Source organism: Bombus huntii, chromosome 4 (genome assembly GCF_024542735.1).
Source record: "Bombus huntii isolate Logan2020A chromosome 4, iyBomHunt1.1, whole genome shotgun sequence".
Classification (NCBI taxonomy): domain Eukaryota; kingdom Metazoa; phylum Arthropoda; class Insecta; order Hymenoptera; family Apidae; genus Bombus; species Bombus huntii.
The window spans coordinates 14,927,623-14,945,538 of record NC_066241.1 but is presented as its reverse complement, the minus strand read 5'-3'; the positions used below and the strand labels follow the sequence as shown (position 1 = coordinate 14,945,538).

The following is a 17,916-nucleotide window of genomic DNA, read 5'->3' as shown; positions in this document are numbered from 1 at the left end:
GGGTCAGTTTTATTTAGTTTCAATATCTATGCTCTATAATTTGTTACCAATATTCTCTTATATTACAAGGATGGTTGTTAGTCCAGTCATAATAAAAAATATATAAAGAAAACAGTTTTAATTTTTAGTTATTTTATTTAATAAAATAAATGAAAATAGTTTTTGTATAATATATTTAAAAATGCGTATTTACAATTTCTTATACTTGTTGTCTTCATTTATGATACATTAGAATGTATCTAAATTATGTTAAAATTATATAAGATGTAAACAATGTACTGCTTATAGTACGTTTAAAAGCTTATGGTACGTTTATTTGGAAACTACTATGGAAAAATAAATTCGTTAGTAACAGTCGTCGCATCTGGACTGAGACTAGAACTTGCTGAGCTTAAAGTTTCTTCTTTGATCTTTAAATTTGAAGAATCTTTAGTCTTATCTTTTTCTTTCTCCTTTTCCTTCTCTTTAACTTTGTCCTTGTCCTTTTTCTCTTTATCTTTGCCGTGTTTATGATCATGTTTATGTTTATGTTTGTGCTTGTGCTTTTTTTTGTCCTTTTTCTTTTTTTTGTTCTACGAGATAAATAATATAAATAAACACAAAAGCATATAAATTATATATACGAAATAAGAATATTAATAAAGAGAATTTTTAATATGATTTACCTTGTTAACAGAATCACTTTTTTGTTTATGCTCTTCTCCCTCTTTTTTAAACATTCCTGGTTCGAAACCTACTGGTCCTGGTGTTCCCATAATACCAGGTAATGATGCAGAATTATCACTATAATACTCTGATTTTACTTTTCCATCACCAGTTACAGAAGGTGTACGATCATCCTTTTTAATAGACAAATACAAACAATAAATATAATTTTATAACTACATTTCTAAAACATTGCCTAATTTTATTTTTTTTATTGGTTACCTGTTTCTGTCGTTTTACCTCTGGAATATAATCTACTAAATTAGAAGAACCTGGAATATCCCTATTTGGAGAAGGTTTTCTTTTGCCTGCTCCACTTGTATTTTCAATTTCTACTATCGATGATTCATGTTTTATATGCGATACATTTGGTTTTATCTAAACGTCAAAAGCCAAAATGAATGACATGTTTTGTAATTACCTAAAACAGGATCTCCTTAAGCATAACTTACATCTTGTTCTGGACTTGGAGGTCCTGCTTTTTTTGGTTTAGTAATAGCAGCAAGCTCAGGAATAGGAAGACAAAGTGGTCGCTTTGATCCATATAAAGTGTAATATAAATCAACTAGATCACATCGGATTTTAGGATCATGAGAGAGCATACCACTGTAAGAATAATTTTATATTGAACGTCTTAAGGAAAAAATTGAAATAAATAGCAATTAAAGTTCAACATACTTAATCAAATTCCATATACGGTCAACCAATTCAGAACGGTCTAAACGATGTTTATGTGCCCTTTCAAATGGTGGGTTTTCAACCATAAGCCTCACTAATCTATGTTGTACTCCAGGATGAGGATCCATTTCTATCATATCTAACAAAAATTCTAGATCTTCCCACTTACCATCTACTCTGGTAAAGTCTACTAATGCCTCTAAAGCTGCAATTCTAACATCTAAAGCAATTATGATAAGCTATGAATTTCGGCATTATTAATATGTTTGATATAAAATATAAAACACCTTATATACCTATGAATTGTCCATATGTAGCATATGCTCTAAAAAGGTGAGGATTACTTGGAAGATGGCCAAATTTTTGCAAAATTCTTATGACTTTAAGACAAGCAACACTGACTGTGTATTTATAGCAAGGCAATAATTTTTCCAAATTTAAATTTCTGGTGACTTCCTCTAATATAGCTCTAGTATCAACTGATAGAGATTCAGCGGTAATAGCTGTCCTAAAAAAAGATTAATATATACATAATCACAAAAGTATAATAGATGTTATTTTTTTAATGTTTATTATACCCTTGCTGCACACTAATTACAGGCGTAACAGTAGCTCCAAGTGCTTCAATTAATGCAGCTCGATAATAATTATCCGAATATCTATTTTTACTGTTGTCATTGTATTTAAATAAATCCATCAAAAAAGCCAAAACTTCTGGCGGACATATACCGTGAGCATTACGTAAACCAGCCATCGCTACAGGTATAGTCTAAAATCAAAACAAACTATAGATTACAGATTACTATATAAAATAATAGCCCGTTTATCATAGAAAACATTAGTTAAACCTTTTGTAAAAAATAATGTTGAAAATTTGAGAAATTATTCTGTTTAATTATCCGTCTGCATGAAGCCGAACCAAATAATTTCCGAAATATGGCTAACATTGCTGGTGGGCCAGCCCATGTTGCAACCATTGCATTAGCTACCTAAATAATAATTAATATAAGAGAATTGTATGTAAAAAAGTAATTTTAAATCATGAATATTTAAAATATAGATAACCTTAGTTAAGCAATGTGCGGCTCGTAATCTAACTTTATAATAACAGTGTTCATTTTCTATAGTATCAGTTAATGCTAATCGTGTAGCAGGTGTGGCATGATTTTGTAAAGCTTCAATAGCTTCCAATTGCGCAGTAACGTCTCTTTCATGTCTTAATTGATACTGCCATTGATAATCTGGCTGTTCAATTTGAACAGCACGCAAAAGTGTCATTTCGGGATCTAATCTTATCCATAATACAGGTGAATCACTGCAAAAGAAATACAAATTTATAAAGATTTGTTTTTCTATATGTAATTACTACTATAATTTTTAGTTTAAAATAAGAAAAAAAATAATTTTAATAGTATTAGAATATGCATCACGTATTGAAATAGTACTTACTCCATAGCAGAAAGGTCCATATCTACTTCTTCTCCAGTACATAGTGGGATCTTCTTCTTTTTATTTCTACGGCTTTTACTGTGACATGTTATGTCTGCTTTTGCCACGGTACCCTCAATTTGTAGAGTATGTTTAAAAGTACCATCTAATTCTTGAATATTAACTAGGAGTGGACCAACGTATTTTCTAATCCCTCTTTGGTTTGTAGTATCTTGTCGAATTTCTAATTCTACAGTATTTCTATATAATACGTTTTAGCTTGATAAATAACTAAATCTTATACAAACTTAAACTAAATTTAAAATAAAATTTACTAACATAAGTACCTTTTCCTATTAAATACAAAACTTAAACTAAATTTTGCATGACCACCAGTTCTAACCCACTGGTCTATAAAAACTGCCATATCTTTACCAGTTACAGTAAAAATTGCTTTCGTAAATACATTTGTACTAATTAACATATGGGACCAAAGTCCAGAATCAATTTTTTGTTGTGCAGCATTAGCAGCAAGAGATAATTGTTTGTTGAAAACCTGAAAAATAATAAAATAAGTTTTAACTTATTTGAAATTAAGAATGATGTAGTATTTGTCAGAGTATATACTTGTAGAAGTAATTCTTGACCAATCCGATGTTCTAGCATTCTAATAACTAAATGTGCTTTTTTACGAAGTACTTCAATATACTTTGGAGACATTGTGTGTAAATTTCTTATTGGAAAATAAAATCCAGGGTCTGGAGCTCTAGGTGTAGGTGCTGGTGTATTAGCTGCAATAGGTAATGGAGCTGGTGGTTGCGAAGGATCTAATATTATACCCCCGAATTGCTCTTCATATTTTACCACTTCTTGCAGTTCCTAAAAATATCAGTGGTATCAAATTTTTAGAAAACTACTTTAATACATGGCAGCAAGAAATATTTATTTACGGATTGTATCCACTCTCTGTATTCGTTATTTCCAAAACATTTCTTTGCATATAAACCAGTTAGATAAGTTGAAACACCTTTAGGTAACCATGTATCAGACCAGTTTTGCATAGATATAAAACAACCAAAAAATTGTTCTGCAACAGCTTGGGCCATAGCTTTTTTTGTAATATAAACTTGATCAATGATGGCAGTTGAATGTAATAAATTTGTACTATAAGTAAACAAACATTTAATGTACAGTTATTATGGAAATATTTAATGTTAAAATTATTTAGTTTAATCTCTTACTTTAAGATACTCATAGTAGCATATGCATTTATATCTTCATCTAACTCATCTACAAAAACCTGTTTATAGCAAGAATAAGGATATCTGTTTGACAATGTTTCTTCATAAAATTCAAATGCTTCATGCATATATTTTGCAGAAACTTTTAATGATGGTAGTAATTGTGGCAAACAAAAATGTGTTACTTCATGCATATATGGGTCCACAAATATTTCAAATGGTCTGAAAAAAGATATATTAAAAATATAAAATTTGTTTACTACATATAAAATTAAAAAATATATATAACTTACCCAACTGCAAGTGCAATATTCGGTGCACATGCTGGTGTATTAAGAACGTAATGAAAAGTTTTTCTACGCATATCTGGAGTATATACTACTTCTAAAAGATCACCACAAGATACAGCTGTCATAGAATCATCAACGGTAAATTCTAATTTCCATGTACATGGTTCTGCAAAACTATCAATGCATGGAAACCACAATCTTGAAGAATTTTCATAACTATATGTATACATATGTGCACCTCTCTACAAGAAATTCTTTAATTGTAAATTTTACATAAAATTAAAATTAATTTTTGCATGCAAAAAATTTATTATACCTCCGCTAATGTTCCTTCACAATTTGGTACAACAAAATGGACTCCACCCTGAGGTTGTTCTAGAGAGAACTCAATGCTAATTCTTAATGTTCTACCTTCTGCAACTACATGTGCAGCATCTGGTGGAATTTGCACAACTAATTCTCCTGCATTATTATCTGGATCAACTCTTTGTGCTGCTGCTAAATGCATATTAGAAAAGAACTCCAACGATCGTCTAAAAAAAATATCAGATGAATGTATTATATAGTTTTAACCAAGTTTTTGTTGTATAAACATTATTTAATCGATTTCAAATACTTACTGCTTGCCATCTCCTTGACAAATATCTAAAAATGGATCAAAATATTGGAATGGCGCTTCATAAATATCATTTAAACACACTCTATAAATCCTACATTGTTTTGCATTTAGTTTCACGAGTCTCAATGTATCCCTAAGTGGAACTATTGTTAGCTCTACAAATCCCTGCACATGAAATAGATTTTTTAAATAAGTTAAAATTAAGATAATTTCAATTAACTGCAATTATTATACTTACGATAATGCTTTTCCTTTGGAAGCTTATACCTGTAAGGCTCAATATTTGGTGAGCTGTGTAATGAAAAGAAAATGTTAAACAATAGCTAATATAATTAATAAAAAAGACAAAAAATTAAATAAATTTGTTTATAATTACAAGGAGGTTACAATTTAAGGTTATGAAATTGTAAAAATTGTAGTTATAAAGTTTTGTAAACGTAATCTTAATATAATAGTATAAGAATAGACTTAAATATCACGTTAATGAAATAAATTAGCAAAAATATGTGAAACTTTGCTTATTAGAACTTTAACCACAATTAATACTTTTGTTTACATTACAGACTCTTGGAGATACTTATAATTTATATGGTCGGCTATTATCGGCCGTTCTTTCTTTCTTCATATTTTAACATTTATATAATTCTACTACTTCGTTTTAGTAACATATATTTATTTATATATTTTCTCGAATTTAACTTCGCACATAAATACTTTTTACATTTTCACGTATTAAAATCAGTAAAAGTGAAATTAAGGCCTGTTTTCATGTGAATACTATAGGAATATATAAACGTGTATGATAGGAAAGCGTAGTTGATTTTTCTGTACTGTTATTGGTTAGTAACTGTCGGTAAATATTTTAAGTTTTACCATAGACGATTTTACTTAAGAGAGAGCTGTTACTTTTTAGTTTAAGTTCAGTATTTTATGGCGAAATTAATACATTATAATAGAAAAGGATCAATGACTGTGAAGTATTAAAAATTTATAATTTGTAATTGTTCTCTTAAAAAGAAGTTACTTCAATTTTTTTCATTCCATAAAACAAAGAAATAGTATGTAAGATGTACAGTTTCTGTTACAATTTCAAATATAGTGAATGTTCTACCTGAGATTATATCTTAACAGTTTTCCTTAAAGTTCTTATTGAAGCATATATTACTATGCTTTATTCTTAAGATTCTTCTAACAATTTGTCTTCTACTGACTTCACTGCAGGTCGTCAATTATGGTTATAAATGACTGATATCTTTAAATAATTTATAAATAAATAAATATATTTAGATCTTACAAATGGACAATATTCAATCTGAAAAAATGTAAGTTTTTGAATAAACAACATTCTTCAAGTTATTATTTATCTATGAAAATATATTTATATGTATTTTATCAATTTTTAATAACTGAATGTTTTGTCAATATTTGTGTATTTGAGAATTTTAATTGAGATAAATTGTTTAGAAATTTCTTTTAGATAAACAATTTAATACAGTTTATCAAAAAGTAAATTATTGTAAATGCAAATTATATTTTTCAGAAAAGATGTACATAACATAGTCGATAGTAATTTACCTGAAGTTATGGCAGGCTTAGAAATGCTAACAGTAAATGCAAATTTATCACCTTCAGAAAACAAGCAAAGACTCAGAAAAAGAATACCTGCAACTGAATCTAATGAGAATCTTAATAGAAGGTACAACAATATATATAACACAATATCATAATTTTGATAAATGTAATTTTATTGCATAATATATATATTATTAGATGCAGTTTGAGACCAAGAAAAAGAACATGCTCAGAAATGGAAGATAGTAACAGAAAAAATAAATGTCAGACAGAAGAAATTGATTGTAAAGAATATTATTTAAATAAAAATTTAAAAAGAAGATTAAATAATTTGGAAACAATTTATGAAGAAAAAGACGAAACAAGTGAATGTATTACGTACATGAGTGTGAAGAGATACAAACGTATGATCCAATTCCAAGAACAACCTACAGATAATAAGTTAAAGAAAAGAAGGGCAAAAATTAAAAAAGTATTTGGGTCAAAAATCAATTTCAAACGAAGACGTGCATCTATGCAGATGTTGCTTGATAAATTAAATGGTATTAAAGTAGAATCACCTGCAAAAGTTGAAAATGAGATAAAGTAAGAAGATGTAAAAACATTAAGTTGTATAAGAAATTTTTTTACAATTAAAATAGAACAGTAGAAAAAGAAATTATCTTTTTTCTTAATGATGATTTGTTTATAACATTTTATCCATTCTTTACGTGAATACTGTACATGATAAAGTAAACACTAATAAGAAAGTTATGTATTCCTAAAAACAAATTTTTTACATTAGAACAATAATTAAAGCTTACACGTAATTCTATCTTAAAAACAATATAATTTGTAAATTTATATTAATTTCAAAATTTTTTTTTAGTTATATACATATTTACTAAATTTTGATTATTTAGTGTATTTACATCATAACATCTTTATGTATATAAATGTATATGTATATAAAGGTGTTTATATATGAATTTCTGGATATTCAACATTTATCTTTTACACGTTCATCAATGAAATGTACGGAATAAATACATATATGTTTAATAAAATTAAATAATAATCGAATAATAATAAAAAGTTCTATGAATTTTAAAATCAGTATACAATAAAAGACTGCATATATTTAAAGATAATATGAATATTTATTTTTAAAAAATCGTTTTTTAACGATAAAAATAATAACTATTATATTTTTCGTGATAAATATACTATATTTTGTATTACAAATTATTTACAATTGTAAGAATGCTACAGAAGATATAAAAATGATTAGTTTCAATCAGAAAGAATAGTTTCATAGATGTAAGAAACAATCAAATTAAATAAATATTTATATATAATTGTAAATGTCAACATTAAAATTTATAATATGTCTTTATTCTTTATTAGTGTTCTGTTTTCACGGCACATTTTGTTGAAGATTTTGGACATTGAGAATATTCTCTCAACATGCCTTTGGTCTCTTCATATTCTTTACTATCAAGTTTTGTGCAAGCACATCTATATTCCTTAGAATTTGGAGATTCAAATAACATTCTTGGTACACCAATCCAATCTCTTTCTATTCCTCCACTAGAAATAAAAGATAGTATTGATTTCAATAAAATTCTAGATTTTTACACATTGTAGCTACCTCTTTTTAGTACACCATACTACAGTTCCAGAATCTGACTTCCATTCTATGTTACATGGAGGAAACATTTTCTTTTTATGTGCTTCTTCAAATTGTTTCTCCTTTGCATTTATTAATATTTTTTGTACATTATGAGATTCCTCAGTCGGGGAACCATCTTCATTATAATATCTACCATTTAATTTTCCTATTTAAAAAGAGTAAGATAATAAAATAATTGTGAAATAAACACTTAGTTTCTAGGTACCTTTATAAATATAGTTTTTATTGTAAAATTGGACCCAATCATTCAGTGCTTTAACTTGGTGTATAGATAATGAGGAGATGTCATCTGTTAAGCCCTTATCATTAAATTCTCCAGTAATAAATGCTAAAGATGCATCACGACCTGCAAATACATAAATACATATACATATATATATGTGTGTGATTTGTAAATACATTGACACATGTAATCTTATAAAAGATTATACCAGTGAATACATGATAAGTTGCACCAGGACCATAATGTTTTGCACCTTTTGTGACATCAAAAATTTGACCTAGTATTGAAATGTATAAACCATTTTTCAAATTTGTATATTTCTTAAGCTCAGTTGATGTAAATACTTTCTGATTTGTATCTTTGTTTAACTTTATATTTGATTTTTTAAGACTAGAGTACACACTTTTAATAATATTTAACCATTTGTCCAAGAAATTAAATTTGATGCCATTGAAATAATCATTTGAGTATAATAAAATATATGCAAATAATGGTAATAACCAAACATACTTAGGTAACATAATTCTTTTAACAAAATTTTAAGCAGATTCGTTAATAAATAGTGTTTGGAATGTAGATGCTATGCACGCTGTAAATAAAAAATTTAATAATGAAGAAAATGAGAAATTAAAAAATTAACGTAAATGTTTGTTTCCCTTCATGTAATAAAATATTAAAATGAATTTGAGGTAATGATCATAATCTAAACATAAAAAGTATTTAATTATTGAATCTAATATAATCTGCTGCTATACTTTTTACATAATTTTTTGTGAAAAAAAAACGAATAAAGAGATGTACTATATCAGAATATGTGAACATATTTTTGGGACAACTTCTTATTTAGTACTTACTGCCTTATGATGCATCAGTGGTAGATGTCCTTAAATAAATCGGCGGGATATATAAATTTTTCTTTGATGAATTAAATAATCTTTATTTTAATAATTTAGTACATATTATATTTTATTACATTTTATGAAAGTACGTATACAGTGATGCGTATTTAAATAAATGTTTGTTTTTCTATATGGTAAACAAGTATACTAAATTGTTTTAAGAAATTACGCTTAATCAAAATATTGTTAATCATATTGATATTTTTATTTAATAAACTATATGTATCTTAGTATTTCGAACTTGTAAATTACTAGATAAAAAATGATAAATAAAATCATTAAATGCAATTAAATTAGGAATTATATCTATTGACAGATAATTTTAATAAAAAAATACGAAGATTCCATGTTATTGTCTGAATAAACACAAAAATTATGTGAAGATGACAGATACACTTAAACATACCGTTTAACCAAATCTACTTAAACATCCCAAGAAAAGAATTGTATATGGGAGAAACGTTAGGAATGATTTATGATTACTTAAATGTACTAGCGGAAAATGTCCTTGAGCGACCAATGCACATGATCTCTACTATACGATCTCTTTAGAATAAGGATAAGATGACGCACAGAGAGGGAAGCGGGACAATGCACGCAGGGCGGAAGTGAGAAACCACTCGTTGCAAATGGCAGACGTATGATAGTGTCTACTTATTTTTCTGGTATACTTGTGCCAGTGGATTACAATTATTCGTGGTCGTATATCGTAACGGGCTTCAAGATTGAATATTGTCGGATTGATAATTGTTATTAATAGAAGAATTCAACAGTGATGGCGAAGTTAGTGGACGTTTGGCGGGACGATGACCCGGTCGATTTGACACGAAGACAAATGCCGTTCATTGTCGATGAGAATCTTACGGTGAATATAATCTTTTTCTATCATTTGTTTCTTAATTACAGTTTGTGGTTACTAAAAGCTTAAAGTTCAACAGGACTTACGTAATGGCATCCCATGATATTTCTGACTTAACCTAAACGTGGCAATGAATGCATGCTTATACCATAATTAATTCGGTGTGTTATGTTTGATATCAGTGCTCTGCTTAATATTTACTGATTACTGCCACTTCATAAAATTGAAATTTTCGTAATCATTTCCAATCTTTATTTGAACACACGCGTTTATCTTGATTTTAAAGTTATTTGTTTTCTTTTTGAAAAAAAGAATGTCAAAATGATTTGTTTTTTTCATTCTTTGATTAAATACCATTGAACAAATGGACATAAACATGAAAATATGAATTATAAATTCATTGATAAAAATGTTGACGATATACTATATTTTTATTTCATATATAGGAAAGACTAAAATAAATACGAATATATAATTTTAATAAAATATCCTATATATATTTCATTTGTTAATTGTAATTTTTTTAATTACTCAATTTAATTTTTTTCTAATTACACAAATTATCCAATTGCACTAAATTATTAATTGTTTAATAATTACATAAAGTTTATATTTTCCATGTAAAATGATATATATATAGATACATACATATAGTGTTGTGAATAATTATAAACTCAAACACTTTTTCTGTTTTCTTTGTTTAAGATTTCTGACTGATCATGTTTGGATATGTTTATAATTAGATAAAACTTTTGTATGTAAATAATTTTGTGTTTTTATCTGTAAATACAAGCTGGTTGTTCAATGTTATGAAGCTAGACACATATTATTATATTATAAATTATATGTTTAGAATATATTATAAATTAAATATATAATTAGAGTACATTATAAAAAGAATATTTTTTTTCATAAGTATAATTTAGCTTTAATGTTCAAGAAAGAATAAAATTAAATTTAATCTTATAATGTAGTATTTAATTTTCTGTAGATGGTTATGGATATAAATGGTTTAGGAGCAATCTGTGATAGTCCATTAGTTTGTGGTAAAGAACTGGATGAATTTACGAGAAAACTTAATATGCTTACAAAAGAAGAAATTAAGGCATCATTTGAAGTAACATGCAAGGATATGCTTGCAATCTTAGGCCAAGCTGTACCATGTGTTGGTTGCAGAAGAAGGTATAATAAAACATTTAAATAAAATATACATATTGAATATGTCAATTTTTTATATTAATTGGTATTGTATACATTTAGTGTTGAGAGATTATTCTATGACCTCATGAAATCAGGACATCCAGCATTAGATCCACTAGTGATTACACCTGAAGGTTTATTATCAATAAAAGATGATGTTTTAGAATCACCACAGTTGCTCTGTACAATGTTGCAAGGACACAGGTAATACAATATATATGAATATATATTGCTTGAATATATTAGAGATATTCAATAATTCTAATATTTACTATAGCACTAGGTTAAACAGTTTAGTGGAAGGCCAACCTAGAAATAAAAAATCACGGAGATGTGTATTACATTCATTAGAAATTCAGCGTATGAGACCTCCTCCAAGTGCATGGAAAGAAGTATGGGATTGCATGGATCATTCATGTCGTTTAGCACTTTCATTGATTGAAAGTAATAGCCTAGAGGCTACTTTGGATACGTATTTACGTAAACATCGGTAAGTTCATAAATTTTTATGATTGTCTACAAAAATTTTTGTATCATATCTACAATTATAGATTTTGTGGCGAATGTCGGACAAAGGTATTGCTGGCATTTTCTCTGTTAACAACAGAGCCTGAACCAGAGAAAGAAAAAGGCTATGTTGCTTCTTTATATTATGGGATCAGACGTTGCATACGTGATAGACATGTACATATACCTACAAATCCATATTTTATGGATAATCTTATGGGACGTATACAGCCAGAATTGATGGGAAGGTATAGAACTGCAAGATATTGTCATTCATAATTATATTTTGTAATTCAATTTTGAAGTAACCTTTAAATTACAGGGAACGACATGCAAAAACGTTAGAAATTGCTCAAGAAGAAGTACTTACATGTCTAGCAATGTGTGTTGCTGAACGCTTGCATAGAATTCATAGACGATTAAGAGAAGAGGAAACTGTATGCAAAGTATTAGCTGCTGTTGCAGTAGATGCATTATCTAGGAATTTTCAAGTATAATTGATAATGAAATCTTATATTACTGAATTAATAGAATTACTTGTAAATGATTATGTGATTCTTCACAGATGGCTGTAGAAGTCAAACAAGGTATTTCTCAACTAGAACTTCTCTATGAAGAATTAACAAGAGAAGAAATAGCAAAACAACAGAGGCGAGAAAAGTTACGTTTAAAACGCAAAAAGAAGAAAGAACGACGATATGAGATAGAAGAAAAAGAAAATACATGTGATGTATGCTATTATCTGTAAATTTAGACTTCCCAAATTTATGTATTTAATATTCTGACATAAATTAATTATTATTAGTGTTCAAGCAAAAAGCAAAGTGGTAGTAGCGATACGCCTTGTGTTTGTGGGGATTCAAAACCCACAACGCAAAACATAGATCAACATAAGGTAGATAGACTATTATTATATTTCTTTACTTAATTATAAGTGTATGTATCTATTATTAATAACCATTATTTGTCTATTGCAGTTACAAGTATTAGATCCAAAAAATAAGGGACCACCTACATGTAAATGCCCAGACTGTGTAAAAAAATCGAAGTCTGGTATATCACGATCACAAAGTCAAACACAATTAGCATTCCCCAAAAAATCATCAAATATGCAAAAAAATACGGTTAAAAAACATTCTGAATTAAAGACCAAAATTTCTGCAAATCAAACAAAGAAAAGTAATATACCTGTGAAAAACCTTTCGGAAGAAGAATTATTTGATGCGTGTGAATCGTGTAAGGTAATAATTTAATGTGTCAGTACATGTTCTAAATATCGTTTATCGTGCGTTATAAGATTTAAATATCTTTTATTGTACAGGATCTTTCGGAAAAGATTGAAAATGATCATTGGCATAATCTAGGAGATTATAAAGATTCAATGACTAAAGGAATAGTAGATGCTTGGATCGGAAAACCAAGCAAGAGATGTAATATGTGGATAGAAATGAAGAAACGTTTCGAATTGTCAATCTCAGAAAGGAAAAGTCGTTCTTCAAGTGAACAATCGTCGCAAGATTGTGGTTATTCGTCGGAGCATAATATTAGCAGTTCTTCCCTTCCTAGTACTCCAGAAGGATCGGAAGTAGCTTGTAGCGATGGATGTTGTAACCATGAGAGGGACTGTCACGATATAAGACCATCTGAAAAACTTGTTCATTCCAGTTCTAGTATCTCGTTGTTAAAGGAAAGGGGCGGGGGGTTAACACTTACACAAATGTTAGAAGTAAGTGCGTAATTTGTTCTAATTCAGAACTTCATCTAGGACTTTGTTTTTATCTCCAATATGATTTGTTTCTTTTTAGGATTCTTATTTATCAGGCGACGAAGAAAAAGAAAGTTATATTCCAGCTGAGGAAGTATTGGAATTTAAATCTCGAATGTGCCAAGTCCTTGAAAAGCGACAAGAACTGCGTCAAACACTGAGAAGACGTTTTGCTATTTTATGCAGTCATCACAAACCCTTTACCATTCCTAATTAAGAATTCCTACTAGGTACAGTTACTTAATAGGATACAATCTTTCTTTTTTATATTGATTTACTGCCAGTAGATAAACAGGAGTGCAATAGATGTATTTCATATAACTGTTATCATTGGATGTCAAACTTCCTATGTGAATAAGATATTGTTGAAGATATACATCGTACGAACATCGTATGGTATGGTTTATCTGTAAGCAAAGAATTGCATCTAATAAACTAGAGGTACCAAGAAACAATTATGCCTTGAATTCTGTTGTTTTCTATGTAGCTGAATTTATAAAACTAAAAGACATTTGTAGATCAAAAATGTAATTGTAAATGAATGAAAGCAAAGTTTATAGTCAAATATTAATTCTGAAAACTGGATTAAAAGAAATACATATGAATTGTCGCATTAATGCACAAATATTTGTCAGTGATCAGAATTAAGAGACTGATTTCTACATGCTTGTATGTATGATTAAATATTAAATGATAATTTTTGTGAACATGTATTGGTCATAAAATATGGCGAATAATGATCAATTGCACGTAGTAAATAATTGTATAAATTACTATGTACTTTTAAGAGGATTTTATTTTTTTGGATTTGTTTCCTTGCAAAATGAATGTAAATGTTGTAATAATAAAATGGCCAAGAAATATTAAATATTAATACAAAATAAATATTGTATTCCATTATGTATTATATTATTTCAAGTTATGTTTTTTTTGTACAATTTTCTATAATAATATAAAATATTTTGCTTTCTTCTCAGATAATATATTACAAGAGTTTCATATTATACATTAGATAAAAGTATTAAATATATTTAAACTCCAATCTCAAATGTATTTTCTTATAAAAAAGTAAAATTATGCATATATATCGTTTTTCAGATGCGACCTATGCCGTATGGAGCATTTAAATGGGAACACAGAAATATCTTCATTATTAATGGTCATATGAAAAAATTCAAGAGTTAAAAATTATACTGCTTAGTAATGGTAGATAAAATTTTTCCTGGAAGTCATTCTTTTATGAGATTTCAATATCATCGTCGTCTGTTTTATTGGGACCATCTATTTTAATAGATTAATCAATCCATCTCGGTATTTCTTATAAAAAGGTAAAAGGTATTTATGTTTATGTATAAACTAACTATTGTTTAGTTCTAATTTTAACTTTAATTTTGTCAATTATAATATATGAAAGACAAGGGAAGAAACGAAGTGGTATTCTCGTGTTTACATTATCTTTATCTTTTATACATTTGACAAAATTAAGGTTAAGACTAAAACTAAACTAAAGTAATAGCTTTTGACATAAATAGGATAATATATTTTTATAGAGAATGAAGAGATGAATTGATATATTTAATATATTAAAAAGTATATGCTTCTATTAAAAAAGATGATAACCTTAAAATCTCATTAAAAAAAAATGATTTTCAGAAAAAATTTTATTTACTATTGTATGTACCTTTAAATAATATAACTTTGTGCTTTGGAGATTTTTCAGACAGCTGCTAGTAACAGAAATATTTTAGTGTTTCTATCTAAATGCCCCACCATCTATATATGTATTAATTAATGTACATTGAGGAATGACTAGTTTAGATTACGTCGTGTATTATGCTTTTTTCAAACTAGTTTTAGTTTAATGATCAACTTATTCATTATATTGTGCAAAGCATAAGCATGCATTTGTTCCACCAAAACCAAAAGCATTTTTTAATGCCACGCGTCTAGAGGTTGTATTCCAATTTTTCTTTATATTAGGAGCAAAATTTAAAGATGTTTCTGTATCCAAATTATGCAAATTTAATGTTGGTGGAATTACACTCTCTTTTATTGCCAGAATAGTAAAAACAGCTTCTAAGTTTCCTGCTGCACCTAACAAATGACCATGTGCACCTTTTGTACTAGAGACAGTTACGTTTTTACTATGTTGTCCCATAAATGATTCTATAGCTTTCAGTTCAATACCATCACCTAAAGGGGTTGAAGTTGCATGTGCATTAATAAAAGTTATTTCTACAGTTTCTATACCAGCATCTTTGACTGCTCTGTCCATGGCTAATATAGCACCTGTACCATCTTCACTAGGTGCAGTCAAATGTGTTGCATCACCAGATAAACCATACCCTAACACTTCCGCATAAATATTAGCTTTCCTTTCAAGTGCATGATTTAATTCTTCCAACACTAGTATCGCAGCACCTTCTCCCATAACAAATCCATCCCTATCTTTATCAAATGGCCTTGATGCTTCATACGGAAAATCATTTTTGTTAGTACTCAATGCTCGAAGTCTACAAAAAGCAGCTATAGCAAGAGGACTGATGCATGCTTCTGCCCCACCACATATCATTACACTTGTTTCTCCCCCACGAATAAAACGAAATGCATCACCTAAAAATTAGTTATATTACATAATCATAGTAAACAGAAAATATTTTTGGTCTTTGTTCAAACTTATAATACCAATTGCATGTGCTCCAGTTGCACATGCTGTTGACACAGAATGATTCGGGCCACGAAGACCATATTTAATACTAATTTGTCCTGCAGCCATATTTGTTAATATTCTTGGCACAAAATAAGGACTAACTTTGTTATATCCTTTTTTTAAGGCTTCATATGTTGTGCATACATCAATTAAATCTATCATTCCAATTCCTACTGCTACTCCTGTATCTCGTTTATCAGTTTCATTGTTTGGTTTCCAATTTGCATCATTCAATGCTTCTTCTGTAGCTATCAAAGCATAAGGAGTAGCTGGGCACATTGTACGTAATTCACTTTTTGTAAAATATGAATCGATATCCAATTCATTAGGACCATTTCCTTTAGGTACTAATGCAGCTATCAAAATATTATTGTATTATATATAGGATAATTCACAAATGCATACTTTAGATGTTGAATGTACACATTAAAATAAATAAGAAACATGATATAAACATGTATTTCTACATAATTGCTTACTTTAGCATTGAATGTATATATTGCAGAAGCTTGTCATGTCTCGAATCAGATAGAATTTTAGAGAATCAATATTATGTCCTTGCAAGTTCATTATTCGTGTATTGTAGAAGTAGAAATAAGAAAAATTATAAACTTTACACAGACCAAAATACGTTTCAATTGTGTATACAACAATATTAAGACTTGCAATGTATATATTGAGATACAGGACAGACTTTGAACATTTTCGTTGATCATCCATAACTCAAAAACTAAAGTACATAAGACTTGTGTTCATATGATGTCTTTTAGTTATTTCAATGTATAGATTCATTCCCTGAAGTATGGATATGTATTTATGAATCACCCTATATGTTAGAAATTTATTATAGAATGTAAAAATTTGAAATATTTATACAAATTTATTTAGAACACATAAAAATATATAAAACACTTACCAACTTTGCAAGGTAGCTTGTCATATTCCGGATTAGTCAATTTGGTGATACCTGATTTAGAATTAATAAGTGCTTGCCAAGCATTTTGTACACCAATTCCCAGAGGACATACTATACCCATTCCTGTAACAACAACTCGCCGTTTGCATCTTGCAGCGGTTGTTAATCTACGATTAATAATAACAAGCGGAGTAAACATTTGACCGATAAGAATAAGTATTTGAAAGAAATATATAGTTTAACTTCGGTTTAGGGAATATAAAATTGTTGACTTGTTTTTGTTATCTAATATTTTTCGCCGTGGAGAATTAAAAAATGCTAGCCTTAACTCTAGAAATTTAGCGGTTCAGGAATTATGTGTATATAAAACCGAGCATTTTTAGCGTATTGTACAGGTTAGTATGATACCATATTGTTTCTATCCATCATGTGATTGGTCAGTACAGATGAGCATTGAATTGAACTTCATCGAATATCAGTTTGTATAGGTTCGTACATACAAATGTAATCGGTCGGCTCATGGCGCGATGCCCGGAGAATAAAACGTAACTCAAACCTGTCCAAATGTATAAAAGTCTATGTGCCCAAACCTAATCCAATACTCACAATTTAAAATCCCGCCACCCACGTGC

At 28.5% G+C, this 17,916-nt stretch overlaps 5 protein-coding genes across 15 annotated transcripts; 2 read left to right on the top strand and 3 right to left on the bottom strand.

Moving 5' to 3' along the window:
- Positions 1-98: 98 nt before the first annotated feature.
- On the bottom strand, positions 99-5,629 carry LOC126864569 (transcription initiation factor TFIID subunit 2). The gene is made up of 19 exons (XM_050616024.1): positions 5,614-5,629; positions 5,200-5,312; positions 4,963-5,126; positions 4,659-4,875; positions 4,346-4,584; positions 4,053-4,274; positions 3,762-3,975; positions 3,439-3,690; positions 3,159-3,367; positions 2,833-3,072; positions 2,449-2,698; positions 2,232-2,372; positions 1,962-2,152; positions 1,680-1,891; positions 1,384-1,603; positions 1,158-1,311; positions 928-1,083; positions 666-839; positions 99-572 (listed from the first exon to the last, which is right to left on the bottom strand). Exons 1-19 carry the CDS (start codon positions 5,627-5,629, stop codon positions 327-329), a joined length of 3,630 nt encoding a protein of 1,209 aa, XP_050471981.1. The 3' UTR covers positions 99-326.
- A 172-nt stretch (positions 5,630-5,801) lies between these two features.
- LOC126864427 (protein tantalus-like) lies at positions 5,802-7,144 on the top strand. Of its 3 annotated transcripts, none has more exons than XM_050615790.1 (4): positions 5,802-5,933; positions 6,183-6,283; positions 6,502-6,657; positions 6,732-7,144. In XM_050615790.1, exons 2-4 carry the CDS (start codon positions 6,258-6,260, stop codon positions 7,120-7,122), a joined length of 573 nt encoding a protein of 190 aa, XP_050471747.1. In that variant the 5' UTR covers positions 5,802-5,933; positions 6,183-6,257; the 3' UTR covers positions 7,123-7,144. The 3 variants fall into 3 exon arrangements, with proteins under 3 accessions (XP_050471747.1, XP_050471748.1, XP_050471746.1); XM_050615791.1 differs by having other exon boundaries at positions 5,809-5,938; XM_050615789.1 differs by having other exon boundaries at positions 5,813-6,019.
- A 504-nt stretch (positions 7,145-7,648) lies between these two features.
- On the bottom strand, positions 7,649-9,879 carry LOC126864424 (neuferricin). 5 transcript variants are annotated; one of them, XM_050615780.1, is made up of 6 exons: positions 9,734-9,879; positions 9,283-9,343; positions 8,637-9,017; positions 8,411-8,551; positions 8,164-8,350; positions 7,649-8,102 (listed from the first exon to the last, which is right to left on the bottom strand). In XM_050615780.1, exons 3-6 carry the CDS (start codon positions 8,947-8,949, stop codon positions 7,916-7,918), a joined length of 828 nt encoding a protein of 275 aa, XP_050471737.1. In that variant the 5' UTR covers positions 8,950-9,017; positions 9,283-9,343; positions 9,734-9,879; the 3' UTR covers positions 7,649-7,915. The 5 variants fall into 5 exon arrangements, with proteins under 5 accessions (XP_050471737.1, XP_050471739.1, XP_050471736.1 ...); XM_050615782.1 differs by having other exon boundaries at positions 9,283-9,311; positions 9,734-9,876; XM_050615779.1 differs by lacking the exon at positions 9,734-9,879 and having other exon boundaries at positions 9,283-9,454.
- Positions 9,880-9,931: 52 nt separating this feature from the next.
- Positions 9,932-14,558, top strand: LOC126864409 (gametogenetin-binding protein 2-like). 3 transcript variants are annotated; one of them, XM_050615732.1, is made up of 11 exons: positions 9,932-10,192; positions 11,161-11,368; positions 11,447-11,590; positions 11,664-11,876; positions 11,938-12,141; positions 12,216-12,384; positions 12,459-12,623; positions 12,699-12,788; positions 12,871-13,134; positions 13,215-13,619; positions 13,699-14,558. In XM_050615732.1, exons 2-11 carry the CDS (start codon positions 11,178-11,180, stop codon positions 13,873-13,875), a joined length of 2,022 nt encoding a protein of 673 aa, XP_050471689.1. In that variant the 5' UTR covers positions 9,932-10,192; positions 11,161-11,177; the 3' UTR covers positions 13,876-14,558. The 3 variants fall into 3 exon arrangements, with proteins under 3 accessions (XP_050471689.1, XP_050471690.1, XP_050471687.1); XM_050615733.1 differs by having other exon boundaries at positions 9,933-10,192; positions 11,203-11,368; XM_050615730.1 differs by having other exon boundaries at positions 9,933-10,192; positions 11,178-11,368.
- LOC126864415 (3-oxoacyl-[acyl-carrier-protein] synthase, mitochondrial) lies at positions 14,544-17,884 on the bottom strand. 3 transcript variants are annotated; one of them, XM_050615753.1, is made up of 4 exons: positions 17,693-17,883; positions 17,285-17,451; positions 16,344-16,724; positions 14,544-16,271 (listed from the first exon to the last, which is right to left on the bottom strand). In XM_050615753.1, exons 2-4 carry the CDS (start codon positions 17,403-17,405, stop codon positions 15,529-15,531), a joined length of 1,245 nt encoding a protein of 414 aa, XP_050471710.1. In that variant the 5' UTR covers positions 17,406-17,451; positions 17,693-17,883; the 3' UTR covers positions 14,544-15,528. The 3 variants fall into 3 exon arrangements, with proteins under 3 accessions (XP_050471710.1, XP_050471711.1, XP_050471709.1); XM_050615754.1 differs by having other exon boundaries at positions 16,344-16,616; positions 17,285-17,884; XM_050615752.1 differs by having other exon boundaries at positions 17,285-17,883.
- Positions 17,885-17,916: the final 32 nt, after the last annotated feature.

Coding starts and splice junctions, on each gene's coding strand:
- LOC126864569 (XM_050616024.1), bottom strand. Junction 2,373..2,448: donor CCGCACATTGCTTAACTAAG/GTTATCTATATT, acceptor ATTATTATTTAG/GTAGCTAATGCAATGGTTGC. Junction 2,153..2,231: donor AACATTATTTTTTACAAAAG/GTTTAACTAATG, acceptor TTTTGATTTTAG/ACTATACCTGTAGCGATGGC.
- LOC126864415 (XM_050615752.1), bottom strand. CDS start 17,483: ATGTTTACTCCGCTTGTTATTATTAATCGTAGATTAACAACCGCTGCA. Junction 16,725..17,284: donor CAAGCTACCTTGCAAAGTTG/GTAAGTGTTTTA, acceptor ATATTTTGATAG/CTGCATTAGTACCTAAAGGA. Junction 16,272..16,343: donor AACTGGAGCACATGCAATTG/GTATTATAAGTT, acceptor ACTAATTTTTAG/GTGATGCATTTCGTTTTATT.
- LOC126864427 (XM_050615790.1), top strand. CDS start 6,258: ATGGACAATATTCAATCTGAAAAAAT. Junction 6,284..6,501: donor AATATTCAATCTGAAAAAAT/GTAAGTTTTTGA, acceptor TATATTTTTCAG/AAAAGATGTACATAACATAG. Junction 6,658..6,731: donor AATGAGAATCTTAATAGAAG/GTACAACAATAT, acceptor ATATATTATTAG/ATGCAGTTTGAGACCAAGAA.
- LOC126864424 (XM_050615780.1), bottom strand. CDS start 8,949: ATGTTACCTAAGTATGTTTGGTTATTACCATTATTTGCATATATTTTA. Junction 8,552..8,636: donor AACTTATCATGTATTCACTG/GTATAATCTTTT, acceptor ATGTATTTGCAG/GTCGTGATGCATCTTTAGCA. Junction 8,103..8,163: donor GTATGGTGTACTAAAAAGAG/GTAGCTACAATG, acceptor TTTTATTTCTAG/TGGAGGAATAGAAAGAGATT.
- LOC126864409 (XM_050615730.1), top strand. CDS start 10,103: ATGGCGAAGTTAGTGGACGTTTGGCGGGACGATGACCCGGTCGATTTG. Junction 12,385..12,458: donor CATTATCTAGGAATTTTCAA/GTATAATTGATA, acceptor GATTCTTCACAG/ATGGCTGTAGAAGTCAAACA. Junction 13,620..13,698: donor CACTTACACAAATGTTAGAA/GTAAGTGCGTAA, acceptor GTTTCTTTTTAG/GATTCTTATTTATCAGGCGA.